Raw genomic sequence first — 19,105 nt, forward strand, 5'->3', positions numbered from 1 at the left:
TGGTCATAAGCCCCAGCTGGGGCTCGACACCAAGACCGACAGACTGACTGACCGTCAGTTGTAACATGACCTGACCTGACCTGACCTGAAATGCGTGATAATGTGGGATGTTCCCACAGTTGCATAGCAATGGCCCTGCATGCTATACCATGTAAGAAATTAATAAAATATAGAATGTATTGCCTCACTTAATGCCAGAATGGAAATAGATGCTGTTACATCATCTTTGAATTATACTCATTTGCTGATTTGCTGTACAGTAATCCAGTCATGCCATCTATCAGCTGCTTTATGCAGCAAAGAACTCTTGAGTTTGTAATTCGTCAGTACTTTGTTTTTTTTTATGTTATGCTTGCAAACCTTGTACATATTATATGTTGGCATATATTTATGTCTTTCTTCTTGTATTAAAATGCAACCTTGTAAACCCATCTGCTGCCTTTGGTTTTGTGTTATCCTCAGTCACAACTGCAGTCCACAACAGACACTGTCTTGACTATCTGCAAGATATTAATGTAAAGGGAAACAGTTACAGACACATGTATAACAGATCTGAGGTCTGAATGTGTCCCAGAAATAGGTATGGAAAATTGTGGGAATGAGTGCTTCGACCGAGACCAATGAAAATACTTTATATATGCATGGTTCCGGAAATGCTTTGGTAAATGCTTTGGTAATGGACTAGAGCCATTCATTGGTGTTCTGGCAGCAGTGGGATTAGAACTGTTGTTATGAAAGTAACATGCCAGGGGCATGTGAAGGAAATTGGGAGTTTTAAGTTGACAGTGTGAAATTCAGAGTTAATATTTGATCATTCAGAATGGAATAAAACAGAGCAGTTGTTCTTCATGTTTGGTGTTGGTATCTTCCTCTTTTCTGCACTTACAGATAATCTTACACAATTTCAGAGTTTTTGACAAGTGGAAAAGGTCAGTCTTTCTAACAGTAGCCCTCAGTGTTGTAACTTAGAGCTAATTTTGTTTAATACTTTCAGCAAAACCACAACCAACTCGTCCACCCACAGCCTGCAGACTGCATGAAGCAACATGCTCAAATGGGGAGTGTATCAGCAAACAGGCAGTGTGTGATGGGAAATTTGATTGTTCTGATGGTTCTGATGAATTGAGATGCAGTAAGTAGCAGTTTTCAGGAAAATCAAAACTTATATCAGATGGAAAGATTTTGAATCAAATTCTTGAAGTGATAAGTACAGACTTCTTATATTCATTCATTCTTTGTTTGTGCATCTTTAGAAGGAAGGTGGTGCCTGAACAAATAAGTGAAGTGTAAAATAGAGAATGTTACATGAGTAACATGAGTTTTCCTACTGTTGCTAGCGTATATAATTCAAAGAGACTGTATTGGTCTGATTATCTATCTTGGTAGAAGAGGAATCTGGTGGAAACTTGGGGATACTGGCCAGCTAGAACATTAGAAAGGGAATGACAGGATACTGTTGTGGATACCATGAAAATAAGTGTCAGGATGTGAACTAGGTTCAACTCACTTAGCGTAGATTTCAGTATAAAATTGGCCACATTGAATCTTCACATTCTATTTTAAATGATGTGCAGTTGACCCCCCAATTTATTGTTCTTTGATTTAAGGTTTCCCCTAATTTCATGCTCAGTTTCCAGATCTAGAAAGATGAATGGTCTAGAAGTAAACACAGAGAAAAATAAGTATATGTTGCTGTCTAATCACCAAAATGCATGGCAATATCAGTACATAAAGAAGGGTAACAGAGGTTTTGAAATGTGAAGCGGTTCAGATGTTTGGAAATGACTATATAAAAAAAAATTGATTCAGGTGGAAATTAAGAGGAGGTTGAACTCGGATAATGCTTGCTACCATTCAATCCAGAGCCTTTTGTCTTCTTGTCTGCTGTCTAAAAACATAAAAATTATAATATACAAAACTATAATTTTGCCTGTGGTTCTGTATGGATTTGAAACTTTGTCTCTGACATTAAGGGAGGAACATAAATTGAAGGTGTTCGAGAATGGGGTGTTGAGAATATTTAGACTGAAGCGAGATGAAGTGACAGGAGGTTGGAGAAAACTGCATAATGAGGAGCTTCATAACTTATATGTTTCTGCAAGTATAATTAAAATGATCAAATCAAGGAGGATGAGATGCGCAAAGCATGTAACATGAAAGGGGGAGAGGAGAAATGCATATAGGATATTGGTGGGAAAGCTGGAAGGAAGGAGACCATTGGGAAGACCAAGGTGTAGGTGGGTGGACAATATTAAAATGGGTTTCAGAGAGATAGAATGGGATGGTATGGATTTTTTTTAATGCTAGTGGGGTGGGACTAAGTCCCTTGTACTGTGGCCACTTCTGGCCTATTGTACCAGCCCCAGATGATAAGTGAGGGTGATTGTGGAGCAATTGGTGGAATGATAATTGGCAGGGGAAACTGAAGTACTCAGAGAAAACCTGCCCCAGCGCCAGTTTGTACACCACAAATCCCACTTGACCAGACCAGGGATCGAACCTGGGCTGCTGCGGTGGGATGCCAGCAACTAACCACTTGAGCTATGGCACGGTCCATGGTAGTATGGATTGGATTGATCTGGCTCAGGATAGGGACCTCTGGATGGCTTTTGTGAATGCGGTAATGAACCTTTGGGTTCCATAAAACGCTGGGAAGTTCTTGAGTAGCTGCACAACTGGCAGCATCTGAAGAAGGGTTCAGCTCCATGAGTGAGTGAGTTAGTGTGCAGATCCACTGGTCCCCAAAGAAACCTTCAGTGCTGGTTTTGCTGTAGTTATCTTCATTGGTTGCACCCTGTTGTGTGATCCAGATATATATAGGAATTATGTTGACTGTCAACAAAACAAATATACTCAGTTTTAATGTTTTAAAATTTGATCTTTATTCCTGCTACAAGGTTTGGTCATATAAGACCATCATCAGTACACATAGGAATACATATAGTCATTGTACTACCGATATGAATCCATATCAGTGCAACATGTCATATTATATACTGACATAAAATTTTGTCTCAAGTTGGTGTTTACAGTTTAGTAGAAGATACAAAATAAGATGAAAGATGAAATATAAAACGTATACCAAATGTCAAAATTTCTAATGTGTTGAATAAATTATGGAATATTAAAAATATTAAAAGTATTTTACAAAAATGTTCAAAAAATATATTAAAAAAAAATTAGTATGGTAGGTTAAGGAATATGTATGCCAACTTAAATGCTAAGGTTCCAGTGCTATAGTGTAGAAATTGGGTATGTATGTTGTTTGTTGGTCTTTGTTGTAGAAGCTTTCTATGTAGTAAGCCCGGTCGTGGAGCCCAGAGACAAGTTTGTAGCTGAAAGAAATGAGTATCTGTAGGTTAATGTTTTTGTATGTGCTATATTAAAATGATTATATTGTGACGTGTTGCGCTATGCAGGACACCCCTCCCCCTGCCAGCGGTGATGTAACACCATCAGAGCGCTGTCGTTACTAGGGTAACAGGCAAGTCAACATTCCTTCCCCTACCCTGTCAGTGGTAACGTGACCAAGGGATGCCTCGGTTGCTATGCAGCCGTAAACAATTCCCGACAGCGTTGCTAGGCTGTCAGCAAACACGGTGTCAGACAACAGTGGTGCCTGTTACATAACTGTTTTCTGTGTTGTCCGTAACAGGGCTAAATAAAGGAGCAGCGAAGACTATTCAAGTTAGTTATGAGTTAGCCAGGGAGTCAGTCAACCAGTCAGTTGTAGTCTAGCATCCGCAGGCCAAGTAATTGTAATGCTGCAGATGGCAGTAGTTGTGAAATTGTGAATTGTGTGATTGTACAAGCAAGTGTGAAATAAAATTTGCTATATCCAATGAGGCCTGAAGTTACTTGTCGCGTGACCTACCCAACACGTCACAATATTAATAACATGTATCAATGACATATTTAATACTTTTTTTTTAATTGGTAGTGGGGTGGGACTAAGTCCCTTGTACTGCGGCCACTTCTGGCCTATTGTACCAGCCCCAGATGATAGGTGAGTGTGATTGTGGAGCAATTGGTGGAATGAAGATCTGCGAGGGAAACCGAAGTACTCAGAGAAAACCTGCCCCAGCGCCACTTTGCCCACCACAAATTCCACTTGACCAGACCCGGGATCGAACCTGGGCCACCACGGTGGGAAGCCAGTGACTAACTGCTTGATCTATGGCGTGGCCTGTTTAATACTTACTACTTAAACATGTCATTAATACATGATATTAATATAGTCACATAATATAGAACATCCAGAAACATTAAAATACAGATACTCATTTCTTGCAGAGCCCTTTTGTAGCAACAGCTGCCTCAGCTTGTTTCACAGTTCTGGCTTTCAGCAGACATGCTACATTATTTATGAGAATTGAAGTTGGAGCTTTCACCGTTAATGAAGAAAAAATCATCAGTCATCAGTGTGGTAACTAGTATTCATGAGATTGTTAAAGTTGAAATCAAAGCAAAGGCCCGTGAATGAGCGATTGTTTAAACTTTGAAAATACTTTTTCGTCATGATGCTGGGAAGTCTCTGTGTTCCATTCTAGATCCCCATGGTTGTGAACCAAATGAGTTCCGATGTGACAATAAGAAGTGCGTCCTCAAGACTTGGCGCTGCGACTCAGAGGATGATTGTGGTGATGGGTCTGATGAAAGTAGCTGTGCCACGAATCCACCAGGTATGCTTGCATGCAGAACTTGGAAGGGGGGTGGGGGAGGTGGGGTGGATACTGTCATATTTTCCAAATGTATTCGCTGTTTTGCATGCCCCCTGATACAGATATTCATTTATTGCAGATATAAACTCATTGTTACAGATTTGGTCATGTTACTTGTATGACGCTGCGCAGTCGGAAATTATTTTCACTTTTAGTTTTTGTATGAACTGCCCAATTGCTTGTTCACTAAGTTTTTTTTTTTTTTTTTTGAGGATGTTAATGATAATATGCTTGGATGTAATGCCATGCAGTCTAGTGGAAGTTCACACTGAATTTTATGAAACAGTGTGTAGTGTGGTAGAAGTTCACCTTGCATCCCAAGAGATGGTAAATTTCTTGATAACTGCTGTGAGGACTTCAAATCCAACATATTAAATCAAATTGGATTTCAGCTTCATGTGATTTAAGGGAAATGCCATGTTTGATTGATTTTACTTGAGGAATTTTATTTCATAAGTAACTTTTTAAAGTAATGTCTGGCATTCTTCGTTTTTTGTTCCACTATATACTAAAATTAAATTCTCCTAGCCTGTAAGTATTGTAAACTCCAAAACCAAATTTAATATAAATCCATTCAGTAGTTTCAAATATGAAACATGCAAACACTTCTCCTTGTATGTGTTTCCTGCAATATATGCTAAATTAATTTTGCCTTACTCTTAGCCATTTTGTTTATGTGAGTAGAAATTATATTTTAACTCACATAAATGCAGAAATTTAATAAAGGAAGCTATATTCTCTTGTTTTCTGTATATCACAGGTTCTCCATGCCGTTATCATGAGTTCCAGTGTAGGTCAGGAAGGCAGTGTATTCCACGATCATTCCACTGTGACTTGGGTGTTGACTGCTTAGATGGCTCAGATGAAGTTGGCTGCTGTAAGTAGAGCTGTGTGCATTGCTTTGCCATAAATTTTAATTTTAAAACTGTGCAGAATTTTACATTTGTCTTTGTAGTGTGATTTCTTCAAGGGTGCAAAGCTGTTGATATGTTGCACATAATTACTACAGCCAATGTTGCAGTGGATGTCTGCATATTCACATTCTTTGTTTACTTTTCACTTTAGTTCATTTCTGCTTTTTGCTCATGCATAAAAATACGCCCACTTTTGTATAAAGTACTTCAATTATTCTTGGTGAAATTGGTCCTTGTGTTACTTATCAACACATTTTCAACTGCTTAAGTTAGGTGGTATTGGGTGATATGTTCGTTGCATAAATGATGAAATGGGAAGGCTATTGAAGAAGGCCAGCAGGGTGTTTTCAAGATACCATCCAGGAGAGGGTGAGGAAAATAATTAAACAATCTCTTGTTAGTATGACTAGTCTCAGCTGCAGTGCAAATGAAATACACATAGAGTAGAAGTTAGGATTGTTAACACTGTCGTCATCATCGTTGTTGTTGTTTTTGTTTTTTTGTGTAGTGTATTATGCTTCTTACTTCAAGCTTTATTATCCATATTGCATTCTTGTTGCATCTGTTGGTCTCTAAAGGAATCTCCTTGCTAATTCTGTTTGTCTTTTGTGTGATTTTAGGTTTTCATGGCAGTGACTATGAACATGCTGTCTTGTTGGGTGTGACACTATGTAGTCTGCTAAGCCTCTCTGGCCTGTCACAGGCATAATTTCCTAACTTTTATAACCACAGTCCTTCCCCAAACACTTGAATGGTACACTTTACCTATGCCTGTGAGGTACTGTGTTTGTGTGTATATGAATTATTTTACAGCTCCTGTATATATCCAGACACCACCACCACCCATGGTGATGGCGAACATTGGTGATGTACTGACCATCAAGTGTACAGCAATTGGTGTTCCAATTCCAGAAGTTGTTTGGAGGTTGAACTGGGGCCATATACCCAGCAAGTGTTCTGTGACAAGTATAGGGGGAGTTGGTACCTTGACATGTCCCGACATACAGGTGATGAATCTCAGTTGTTCAGTGTTACTAGTATCATTGTACTACAGGTTCTTTAAGCATTTGAACATGAGTCCAAGTTTGAAGACATGTCCCCTTACAGAATCCAATGCTGCCATCACAGAGGCACACCACTGAGCCCCATGCTGAGTCAGTTCCATCCAGTTGCCATCCTCACAGTCTGTTTCTTCAGTTTCCTTATTATCATCATCTTCCCACTTGTTCCCTTCTGATGAAGCTTTCTTCCCAGCATTGTATGTACATATCACATGTGATGTGAGTGTGGAAGCTGAAGAATCTCCACTGTTAGAAGCCGTTACCAGGAAACAGCTGCTGAAGACAGCAGATTAAGAAGGCTTAGCATGTGCTCTAGTGATTTGTAAAGTGTGCAGATCAGCAATGGCACTATAATTAAGTGTATAGTCACAAGTTGTGTGTTAAAGTGGAAAAAAAATCCAATGTCTAATCCAAATGCCATCTATAGTCACTCATACACATGACAATTGGTGTCAGAAATGGTTGGGTTGGAAACTGAATTGGATCTTAGTTATTATACCACCATCCTATAAAGATGGAACACTGCTGGCCAAGATGGATTTTGTCTAAGCAAAAATAGACAGCAACCAAGAAAAAATGAATGCCAGTATAAAGGAAGTGAAAGAAAGAATGATGGCAAGGCTGGAGGCCATGATACAGAACAATCAAGAAAGGAAATGCCAATAATGAGAAGTTTGATGTTCTTCAAAGTTCTCTCATCTCCTGGATGGATATCCACCAAGCGAGACTGGTGTCATTCAAGAAGAAATAATACCCCAGATGGACACCCAACAGGAAAGGTTGGGAGCATGTATGAATGTCTGGTGAAAAGAGATGATGGCCTGCCAAGAATCGATTGAGACCTGTCTAGAGAATAAGGAGCCAACCTCAGTGGAGATAAAAGAGTCCATAGTGGTTCATGAAGAGGGCCCTAAAGAAGAGGCTGTTGTGAAAACTGTCAGAGCACTGAAGGAGACTGGCCTTGCTCCTGTAAACACATAAAATGGGGACTGGCATCTAGCTGTAGGGCGTCACTGAAAGCTGAAGAAATGGACCCAGGGCGATGTTGGGTCCCAGGAGAAGTGGGCTGCCACCAGCAGAGGGATGACTCATCATGCCATTCCTGTACTGTGCGTGGGGGATGGTCATCAGGTGCCAGGCAGGGACACTGGTGTACAAGGAACACTGAAAGGACTAGTGGTTGGGAAGAGATGTCGGCCACATCAGGAATGCAGCAGGGGAATAAGAGGCTGAGACCTAAAGGAGTAGCAGCATCAAGGAAGGAAGAGGACATCTGGCAGGATCTTTAGGAAGGCTGTTGTGTTGGAGATCATGAAGCGAAGAGTCAAGCCTTCAGAATGACTGGACATTGTGGAGGGGTTGGCCCCTCCAAAACGAAAGATGAGACCACTAACTGCTTAAAAGCCATGGATGTAGAAGCAATGACTGGTCTCAGACATTTTGCCTGAATGGAGGAAGATGACAATAAGCCTCGGGCGACTGGCACCTTATGAAGGAATTGCCTGGAATGAGTGACCTTAAAGAGGGTGCAGTGGGAGCAGTAGGAGCAATTGCAGAGTAATCACTATGAGAAATGAGCTACAGAGTCAAAGGTGAGACCAATCCCTTGCATCACAAGCACAGCCCTTGGTGGTACACATGTAGGCCATTCAAAATGAATAGCCTTTAGGAGGGAGCAGTGTAGTGTGTAGATCTGTTGCTAGGTAGTGATCATAAATCAAACAGGTCCCATGGCAACACGTTCACGTGCAACAATAGAGAAACTGTACTTCTTTTGGCTTATTTATGACTTCACCCATCGTCTGGTGTGTAAAAGACACTGGACCAGTGATTGAGACTAGCTCTTTCTAACGGTCCCAACTGAGTAGGTTTATCCTTCCCTATCCACCTGAAGACGTATCCAGTCTCCGAAACGTGGTGGTCTTTTGTCTTTTACATACCAGACAATGGGTGAAGTCCAAAATAAGCCAAAAGAAGTACAGTATACACCATCGTCAGAATCCTTTCAAGTCTATCACAATAGAGAAACTGTTGGAAACGGTGTTTTCTATGTGGTCCATGCTGAGATATTGTAAGGAGAACAGTGGGAGCAAGAGTTTACAGTTGTAAGGGATTCTGTGAAAAGAAGACTTAACTGATGCAGCTGAGAGGCAGTGGGCAATGAAGTGAGAGGGAAAGCTGAAGAATCTTCACCGTTAGCCGTTACCAGGGAATGACTGGAGAAGACGCAGCAGACTGAGAAGGCTTAATGTGTGCTGTAGTGATTTGTAAAGTGTAATGACTGGTGGTGATGCTATATAATTATGTGTAGTCATAAATTGTGTGTTAAAGTGGTCAGTAAATCCAATCTCCAATCCAGACCCCATCTATAGTCATTCATATACATGGCAGTATGTTCAGGTGTCCTTACCTTCTGTTCCCAAACTCTGCTCAGCTCTTCCCTAAGAGAGTGACCAGTTGGTAGGCCCATGAAAGAAGGCACACAGTATTGTAGTTCTATATATTTTGCTGTTCATTAGTTTGCTAGAGACAAGATGGGTCAGTAGAACACACTCTGAATGGAGTTTATAGCTTCTGCAGTTTTTAGATACTCACAGATGTTAGTACAATATGTGTGTTTTGTCTGTTTCTGATATTGATGGATTTCTGAGCTGCTTAAAGATGTTCTGTTGCATAGAGACTATGTCTTAGTAGACAGCTCAAGAACAGAATTTTTTTAAGGTAGTAATGCCAGACATCCAACCTTGAAGTTCCTCTCTCATCTCATACTTGCTTTTAGTGACTTTATCATGTTTAGGCATTTGTTCAGAAAATAAAATGAAAATACCTTATGTTGATGGTACACCCATCTGTCTGTTGCCTCCTTGTGCTTCAGAATACCAAGAAGAATTTGTAGGGAGAGAAGTCGTCAAGTAAATTTCATGTTAGCCATAGTAGTCATCTACTTCCTGTAAGGGCATAAGTATACGTTTTATTCTGTTAAATATATAAGAAGCTTAAAATATTTCGAAATAAAAATTGTGACTCCGCACTTTGTTAAATATTGCTAGGAATCAGACCAAGGAGCCTACAGTTGTGAAGGCATCAACAACAGGGGCTCTGTGATTGCTGTTCCTGACACCATCGTTGTTGTGAAGAGGCAGCCGTCTGTTTGCCGTGCAGGATATTTCAACAGTGAAGCACGGTCTCCTGCTGAGTGTATTTCGTGTTTCTGCTTTGGTGTTACCACAGACTGCAGCAGTGCTGATCTATTTACTTACCAGGTAACTTTTGCAAGCTGAAAATAAGACTGTAGGCAGTCTGCTTATTGCATGAATGTGAGTCAAATGAAAACCTTGAAAGTATTTTCATGTGTATGAGTGACTATAGAGAGGGTTTAGATTAGTAATTGGACTTATTGAGCACTTAACAGATTGTAACTACAATTAACTGTAGCGCTATTGCTAATTCATACACTCTGCGGCTCACCACAGAACGTAACAAGTCTTCTCAGTCTGCTCTGTCTGGTAATAGTTTCCAGTGCTGTAGAATATCTGTGTTCATGGCTTCATGTCCTTGCTGGCTGTCACCTGTCTCACTGCAGCTCCCCAGCTGAATTAACTGCCGAACTCTCAACTTGTCTTGACTCCACTAACTCATCCTGCTTATAACATCTCTGCATGGACTGCACAGAAAACACTGTTCCAATGTAGCTGTGCCTTTGTTGCATGTGCAGCCATCGGCATGGACTGCACAGAAAACACCATTTCTCTGTTGCTGTTTATGGGCCATTATATAGCAGCAGCTGTTGTATAGCTGCAAATTTCTGTCATTGCCTAGCAGCTGCGGTTTCTTAAAATTACATATATGGAAAACTGTAGCATAAAACAGTGAGGTTTTCCCTCACCTTTGTCATAGCGAGTGATTCGGAACTAGGCACCACTATTTTCCTGTAACTTTTTGTGGTTGAAAGTGCATAAGATTCCTGTCAGAGAACCCACTCTGTCCTACCCTTGCCTAGGAGAACGGTTGCATTCCAGAAAATGAAAATAGTCACCACCAAGCTGTGAGCTTGTCCTTGGCTCAGTGAAGGGATCAAAAAGTGGTTTCTGACCTCCAAGCCTGTGAGTTAACTATCAAAGTGCTTGTTGACGATAGCTGTATGCTGTGCGTGTTGCAGGGTTCAGCCCCACTGCTTGATGGAAGCTTATCTCCAAGCTCTAATCATTCAGAAATGTACATCATGTGATGTCATGAACTACTGCTTTAATCCTTTAGCTTCTTCATTGTGTATAGTGGTTAATGAATGTAATTGGGAAGTTTTCTGTGTCTGTGCTTTGTGTTTAAGTTTAGCCTTAATTTTAGCAATGAAACCAAAATCTTTGGCTTGGATACAGTTCTCAAAAATAATGCATTTATGTGAAGTCAGAGGTTTGTCAGAAAGCAAAGTAGGAAGGCAGTATGGATCGACTTTTTTGACAATATTTATGATATTGAAGAGCAAAGAGAACATACAGTTGTCTATTCTATGTGAGGAAAGACTGGTGTTGCAGAAACGAACAAGGAATGCTGAGAATTAAGGTTTGAAATCTGCGCTCTTGGCATGGTTTTGCCAGGAGAAATCAGCTGCTCTACAAGTTGATGGATTCATGATTAAGGCAAGGGCCAACTATTTCATGGCAAAATTAAAAATTGAGCACTTAAAGGTTGGCCTCATTGTTTAAAGTGAGGATAGACATGAGCATGTATAAGGTATCAGGCAGATCAGCTGCAGTGAATCCATAATTTTTCGAAAGATTTGGCCCCAGTCCTAAATAATTTCCTGAAGTGGTACTTGCCTCGGGATATTCATAGTGCAGATGAAATGGCCCTAATAGAACCCTTGCAGTTAAAGATTATCTGTTTGAGGATGGGAAAAGAGGTAAGGAGCAGCTTACTGTGCTACTGTGCTGAAATTTGGATTGTTCTAATGCAGTGAAACCATTGGTTATCAAGAAGTCACAGTGACCTTGCCACCTCAGGGGCAGTAAGATTCTTCCATGTCCATGAAATGGAACAGCAAAACATGGATGAATTTGTCGAGCATGCAAGGGGCTCAGAAGTTAAAGAGTTAATAAAGGGTTTGTGCGCGTGAATTATATATTGTTGAGACTTGCTTGTTGTAAGTGTAGTAGTATGTATGATGTCTGTTTTTGTTATGAATTTTAATATTTTATAATGTAACTGTTTTAATGATACTGCTTGTCAGTGTATGTGGAATGGGAAGGCGCGAATTTGACAGTCGTGACAACTTGAGCTATCCGTGAGAGGCCTTATTATATATTTTATTGGACCAAGGACGAATGATGTGTAGTCATCATGAATTTGTAATATGTAACATGTTTTATATCCAGCCCTACGGGGAGATGATTGGATCCATGAAGTGAAAATAAGTGTAAATGTTTCGGCTGTTATTCAGTGACTGAAGGCTTGCAGTGTGAAAATGGGAACCCACAAGGGAAAGGTAGCTTTATTCAGTGACTAATGCCCAGCATATCATTCAGTGTTGCTCCATAATACTGAATTCATATTCGTACTAACAAACGCTACTAATGCCTGTACAGCCTTTGGACCAGGCGGTGATAAAATCCCCAGAACATAATTTGAGGGTGATGCTCATAAGTGTGATCATAAGCCAAGAGGCAGTGAATAACACCACACTACCAAAATGGAATATGCTGGATGCATTGCGGGTCCTTGTTGGTTGGAGCAATGTCTCACCTCTCAACATTGCTGGCGTTTGCTGGCCTGTTACCATAGCAGTAGCAGCGGCAGTGGCTCTTAGGCTGTTATGTCACCGCGACAGTGGTTGCCTGACACAGCTGTTCTGTTGTTACGTCACCGTGGGGGAGGGGTGATTACTGAGCATTGCATAATGATGGAAGGAGTGGGTGTATGTGATGTCACTCGCGAGAACGCATAGTTCACATGACCCTTACTTCTTGTTGCGCCATCCACATCACACTATGTTACCTGAGTTTGGCTCATTTACCTTCACGTTTACACACGAACAGGGATGTTTTATGTGCATTGAATTACGAGCATAATGTGGGTGGGAGTCGCAGCTGTGTAGCACATGGCAGGTGTTGCATTTGGTCACTATTAGCTCTCAGGTGTGAGTGTGAAGGAGTTATATAAAGTTAAGGATAATCATAACATTGAGAATGGTAAATTATTTTTCACTGTGTTAATATATCTGTAACAATAGTTTTAGAGAGAAGAAATATTTTCTACAACATTTTTTTATACCTTGTTGCCAAATTGTGTTGTACATAATTTGAATTTAATGGAAGATGAATAGCTACGTGTTCCAACAATATTCGGATATTATGAATATCCATTAGAACGTACATTTTTACAAATTTTATAAGTTCTCATAATATCAAGGTTGCACTCTGAATGCATGATTTTCTTTCTCGCAGTTCCAAACCCAGTGTGAGACACAGTTCAGATGTAGCATAGTTACTAGGAAGAAATAGTTAAGTGGGTAAGATTACTAAGCCTTGGTAACTGTGCCAGATCATGAGGTCTGTGGTTCATGTTTCATATTTGGGATGGTGTATATTTTAAAGTATTTGCTGAGTGGAAGTTGTGGTTTATTAAACCACCATATGGAATTGTTAATTTTATTTCTGGTTTGTTCTCAGCTGCCACCCCCATTTGACCAGTACAGACTTGTTGGTGTGAATGTGGATCCCTCTACAGGATCAGTGGAAATTCGTTCAGATCTGCCGTACCGATCTCTGCCAGCTATCCGTCCAATAGAAAGAAATGGATTGCATGTAAGTTACTTGTATCATTAACAAATTCAGTGTGCACAATTTCAGTAATATCCTGTAAATCATCATGAAATGAAGTATAATGAAAGAAGAAATTTGGTTATGGATTTCTGTATTGGAAGCAGTGTCATCATGCCATCTAGCATGTTTATGTTTCCCTGCAAAGTAACGTTCATTGTTCCTTCATAGGAAGTGCTTAAATTTGCATACAAAGATATTCAGGATTGTTTAGTGGCTGTTCCCATGCTTGCAGATTCAAACAACAGAGAGACTCGCTGACAATGTATACCCATACTTTGCGATGCCAGAGAATTACCATGGGAACCAGCTCAAGTCTTATGGAGGCTATCTCAAATACACTGTAAGGCATGAAGGCCGAGGGAATCCAATTTCTGCACCTGATGTCATCCTGTCTGTAAGTAGTCTGCATGTGAATTTTGTCTTTCCACATAGAATTTCTTGGTTACTACAGAAAGAACTTGTAGTTCAAAGATGTGAAGCTTGTGTATGCCATTTATTGAGCTTGTACAGCATCTAAAACATCTTTGAGGTTGTGTTGTTATCAGATAGTGATGTACATTGTTATCAGACAGTTACTGGATCATGTATTCAGCATGCAGTGGCAACCAAAATCACCATACAGGATATCTCGTTCACATAGGACTTTCTTGAGCATGACAGAAACCTTAAGCTGGACCACTCATATACAATATCTTTGTCAAAAATTAAACAAAACTCTTTAGTTAATAAAATCCTTACACCACTCAGTAAGTATACCATATGTATGTTCAGTAGCTGAGAGAAGTAATTCTTCCAGCTGTTGAAAATAATGATTTGGGAATCTGCAAGCAGAACACCATTCTCATCCTTCACCAATTTATTTCTAGGTTTATAACTCTTTTTAAATTAATTTATTCGTGTATATAAGTCTCTACTGGTCTTGTTCTTCCTGTATGTTTTAAGTTCATTAATTTTGTCTTTCATATATTCCCTGTTTCTTTCTTCTTGAAATGCCTGCTAACTTCACGTTTTGCACTCTTCAGGTTATCCATATTTATTAGGCTAGGTTCCTATAACCATTTTATTTTGGTTTTTATCCTGTAGATCCATGGTTTTGAGCATCCTTCATTAAACCATGGATCATGGTGTTTCTCCCTTTGGCTGAAATTTTCCCCAATAGTGTTCCAACCTCTGTCAATACCCCTATCATAATCTAAATTATCTTTGAACCTATTTTGTATTTTGAATTGATAACTGTTCTTTACCCTATAACTCATTTAATTTTTTGAGATTGAACCTCTCCACATCAACTTTTCAGTGACAGTCTCTCCCTAACATTTGCAACAACCACACAGTGATCAGAGTCACACTCTGCTTCCATGAAGGATGGGACATAAGCACACTTGCACGCTGTCTCCAGTCTGTTCATCTGAATGTGGTCAGTCTGATTGTGTGTCTTTCCATCAGGAGATGTCAAGGTGAATTTATGAATGTTGCACTGTGGGAGCTTTGTGTACTCTTGACAGTTAAGTTTTTTGGATGTGGAAAAGTTTACTGCTCGAACTCCATTATCACTAATTTCATGTAAACTCCTGTTGGTTTGAAAATATCTTCTATGTCCACTTTGACATTGGAATCTCTCAAGAAAATATCCATGTGCTACTACAGGAAATGATCATATTCTTGTTCTAATTCCTCATATCATCTATCCTTCATATAATCAATTTTATCTTCTGTTGGGGTCCAAACATTCAGAACAATGATATCGCAGCTGTGACGTCTCACCATTGTACATGACACTGTATCACAGATAAACTCTACTCTCTTAACTGCTAAAATAATTGTCTTTGCACGAAATATCCTCTACTTAATTCATGATTCTCATTGCAGTTTCCATACAAAAATGTATAATTGTATTCTCTTTCAGTGCTACCCCAGTCCCATCTGACCTCCTGTACTCCCATTAAATCTTCTACTTTTCTCTTGCTTCTGTTATCAGTGAATGTGCCCTATAGAGACTCCTTACATTTTATGTGCCAAACTGAAGTCCATTTCCTTTGCTTAGGTTGTTCAAAAGAATCTGACCAAGTCCAAGGCCCTATGTAACATTTCATAACAAACAGATTTTATTATGGTGAGGAGTTGTTAGCCTCGTGCCTGACCCCCATGCTGGAGGATCTCTCCTTGTTGGCTCTCTGTGATTGCTTATTTAGTATATTTTCAACCACCCTCCATATCTGGGGTCCATGACCTCCATCTGCAACCTGAAGATGTGCCATGCCTGGGTGACAGTACCACTTAACAAGGAATGGTACACAAAACATTGTGAATTATCGTGCATTTTGATATTTATGAATAATTTGGAACCATTTTGCGAAAACTAATCAGAAATGTTTGACCATTTTGTTGTATATGTAGGGCAATGGATATATCTTGGTGCACCCTGGTCGACCACCAGTATCTGGGCGTAACAATGATTACTCAGTAAGGTTTTTCTACGGAGAGTGGTATAAACGAGGAAGTGCGCGGCCAGGAGGGGATATCCCGGGGGAGCCAACTGATACACTGGCAACAAGAGAGGAAATCATGATGACACTTGGAAATGTTGATAACCTACTTATCAGGTGGGTCATACCAGCTTTGTTTGGTCCTGTTACTCTACTTAATGACTTGATTCATACCTCGCTGTCTCACTGTTGGAGATATGATGTACCAGGATATTCATATGTAATACTAGTTCTCTCCAACCATTGAGCATGGCATGACAGTTAGCTGTGTTGAGCAGGCCAGCAAGGTAGGCATTGGCATTCTCTTGTATTTTGTTCACCTGAAGACATAAATAGAACTAGTTTCCTTATTGTAATTGTTTTAATAACAGATGTTGGACAGAGCCCAAAATAACTGAACAGGGGTCTGAGTTGAAGAAAGTTGTCTTCTGGGTTTAGGCACCGTGTATTCTTCGTTTTGGCCGACGTTTCGGAGGAACGTAGCGCCTCCATCTTCAGAGCAGTTGAATAGCTGCGGAGAGCAGTAGCTGTGGTGATAGGATGTGGAAGGTGCTGCTTATATACGAAGTAGGCAGGGGGGTGGTTAGGGAGAACGGACCAATGGGAGCAGTGGAGAGCGATTAAGGCCATATATGGTGTGTGACTAAGGGAGAGGGGGAACGGCCAGTGAGTACAGGAAACTTGAGGTCAATAGCACTAGGAAGTGCGGTAGTCAAGAAAAACCGGTAGGTTGAGGACAGGCTATTGACGTCAATGACATGACGAAGAACTGGTGTGGCTAGTAGGATTCTCTTGAGGGAAAGGATGTTTCACGTCTGTCGAGATTGTTGAGAGCGATAAAGACCATATGATGTGTACTAAGTAGGGGGGGGGACGGCCAGTAAATCCAGGAACTTGAGGTCAATAGCACTAGGAAGTGCGGTAGGCAAGAAGAACTAGTTGGTTGGGGACAGGCTACTGACGTCAATGACATGATACCGGGGGACAGGCTACTGACGTCAATGACATGGCGAAGAATTGGAGTGGCTTGTATTTCTCTTGAGGCAAGAGATGAGTGGCTTCCATGACTTGTTGAGACTGAACCCTGTTTCCTTGTTCATGTTGTTCGGATGGAGCTCAATCTCAACGGCCTCCAGGATTATGCGATCTAGATAACGGCTCTTACTGGTGATTATGGCCGTTTTGTGAAACTCGATACGGTGGTCTAGATCGATGCTGTGTTCAGCTACGGCTGACTTGTCCGGATGTTCTAATCGTATATGCCGTTGATGTTCTTTCAACCTCGTGTCCACAGAACGGCCCGTCTGCCCGATGTAGACCTTGCCGCACTCACATGGAATTCTGTAAATTCCCGGTGTCCTCAGTCCCAGGTGATCTTTGACAGGCCGGAGAAAATTAGATATTTTCTTTGGGGGCAGGCCAACTGATTTGATGTTATGTCGGGACAGTACTCTGCTGATCCTGTTGAATATAGTCCCGACAAAAGGCAAGAAGGCGACAGTTCCTCTGCGGTCATCAGGTTGAATGCTGTTGGGTTGGCGGTTGAGGGCCCTCTGGATCTGCCGGTCGTTATAGCCATTGCGCTTGAAGATGTTCTTAAGGAACTCCAACTCTGCACGTAGACTCTCTTGATCGCACAGAGCTCTGGCCCTATGTACCAGTGTGGACAGAGCTGCCTGTTTACTGGAAGGGTGATGATGGGACTTGGCGTTAAGATACAGGTTTGTGTGTGTGGGTTTGCGGTATACTGTATGGCCTAGAGAGCCGTCGGGTCTCTTGTAAATATCTATGTCTAGGAAGGGGAGGTGGCCTTCACTTTCGGTTTCCATGGTGAACTGAATGCATGGGTTGATACTGTTTAAGTGGTTCAGGAAACCCTTCAGGTTGTCAGGTCCGTGGGGCCAGATGACGAAGGTGTCGTCCACATATCGAAACCAGCAACGGGGCTTGAGTGGGGCCAAATCCAGCGCTCTCTCCTCGAAGTATTTCATGTAGAAGTTGGCGATGACTGGAGATAGTGGAGAGCCCATGGCTACACCGTCAGTCTGTTCGTAGAACTGGCCATTGAAGCTGAAGTAGGATGTGGTTAGGACATGGCGAAACAGTCTCAAAACATCTTCGGCGAAGTTTCCTTCTAGTAGATCCATAGTGTCCTTGATAGGCACTTTGGTGAAAAGCGATACCACATCGAAGCTAACCATCATATCACAAGGGTTCAACCGGAGGGATTTTATGGTGTGGACAAATTCGGCAGAGTTTCTCACGTGGTGTGGGGAGTCACAGGTGAAGGAGTTAAGTAGGGAAGCCAAATGTTTGGCCAATCGATAGGTGGGGGAGCCAATGGTGCTGATAATAGGTCTTAATGGTACGTCAGGTTTGTGTATTTTGGGCAACCCATAGAGTCTTGGTGTTCTGGAACATTGTGGTCGTAGTTGTTGGCAGATCTCTTCAGGGAACGGGGACTTCTTTAGGAGAAGCAACGTCTTGCGCTCTATGGAGTCAGTGGGATCCTTTTTCAGCTTCCTGTAGGTCTTGTCCTCTAGGAGGGCAGCAATCTTCTGGTTGTAGTCAGAAGTAGCCAAAACCACGGCAGCATTACCTTTGTCGGCCGGAAGCACCGTGAGCGTCTCGTTGGATTTTAAGGCTCGGAGAGCTCTTCTCTCGGCACCAGTGAGGTTGTCCTTGGGTTTGTTTGAGCCCTTGAGGATCTTGACTGTCTTCTGTCGAATCTCCTCTGCAGTCTCTTCCGGTAGGACCATTACAGCCTTTTCAACCCCACACAGGATATCCTTAACTGGGATAGAACTAGGGGCTACAGCAAAGTTCAGGCCCTTGCTCAGAGCAGAGTAAGCCGCTTCTTCCAAGGGCACACCACTTAGATTGACCACAGTCTTCTTGTTCTCATGAAGTTGTGGTGGATGTTGTGTCTTCTGCAAGTTGATGAACTTCTTGCACTGTCTGGCTCTCGCTTGGTCACCGATATTAACCGCTTTCTGGGTTGTGATGCGGTCGATTAGGTCCCAATCATCTGCGGACAGGACACGGGCTACGAGAAGATGCAGCTTAATCAGCTCTCTTGAGACAGCGTCCAGTTCTCGCCTTGTG

The 19,105-nt window shown here is 41.3% G+C and overlaps 2 protein-coding genes across 2 annotated transcripts in view; one reads left to right on the forward strand and one right to left on the reverse strand.

Moving 5' to 3' along the window:
• LOC111874594 (basement membrane-specific heparan sulfate proteoglycan core protein) overlaps positions 1-19,105 on the forward strand; it is a gene marked incomplete in the record, with an annotated part of 357,246 nt that overhangs the window by 228,700 nt on the left and 109,441 nt on the right. The window contains 8 exon segments of the mRNA XM_033755519.1: positions 995-1,132; positions 4,551-4,682; positions 5,482-5,598; positions 6,449-6,642; positions 9,747-9,959; positions 13,362-13,496; positions 13,747-13,908; positions 15,912-16,117. Coding sequence (XP_033611410.1) covers positions 995-1,132; positions 4,551-4,682; positions 5,482-5,598; positions 6,449-6,642; positions 9,747-9,959; positions 13,362-13,496; positions 13,747-13,908; positions 15,912-16,117 — 1,297 coding nt within the window.
• LOC117283109 overlaps positions 16,728-19,105 on the reverse strand; it is a 3,481-nt gene continuing 1,103 nt past the window's right edge. The window contains exon 2 of the mRNA XM_033755521.1: positions 16,728-18,799. Within this exon, the coding sequence (XP_033611412.1) occupies positions 16,999-18,759 (1,761 nt within the window). The 5' untranslated portion in view covers positions 18,760-18,799 and the 3' untranslated portion in view covers positions 16,728-16,998. The remainder of the gene's footprint in view (positions 18,800-19,105) is intronic.

The sequence above is a fragment of the Cryptotermes secundus genome, unplaced genomic scaffold, assembly GCF_002891405.2.
Source record: "Cryptotermes secundus unplaced genomic scaffold, Csec_1.0 scaffold1415, whole genome shotgun sequence".
NCBI classification, from domain to species: domain Eukaryota; kingdom Metazoa; phylum Arthropoda; class Insecta; order Blattodea; family Kalotermitidae; genus Cryptotermes; species Cryptotermes secundus.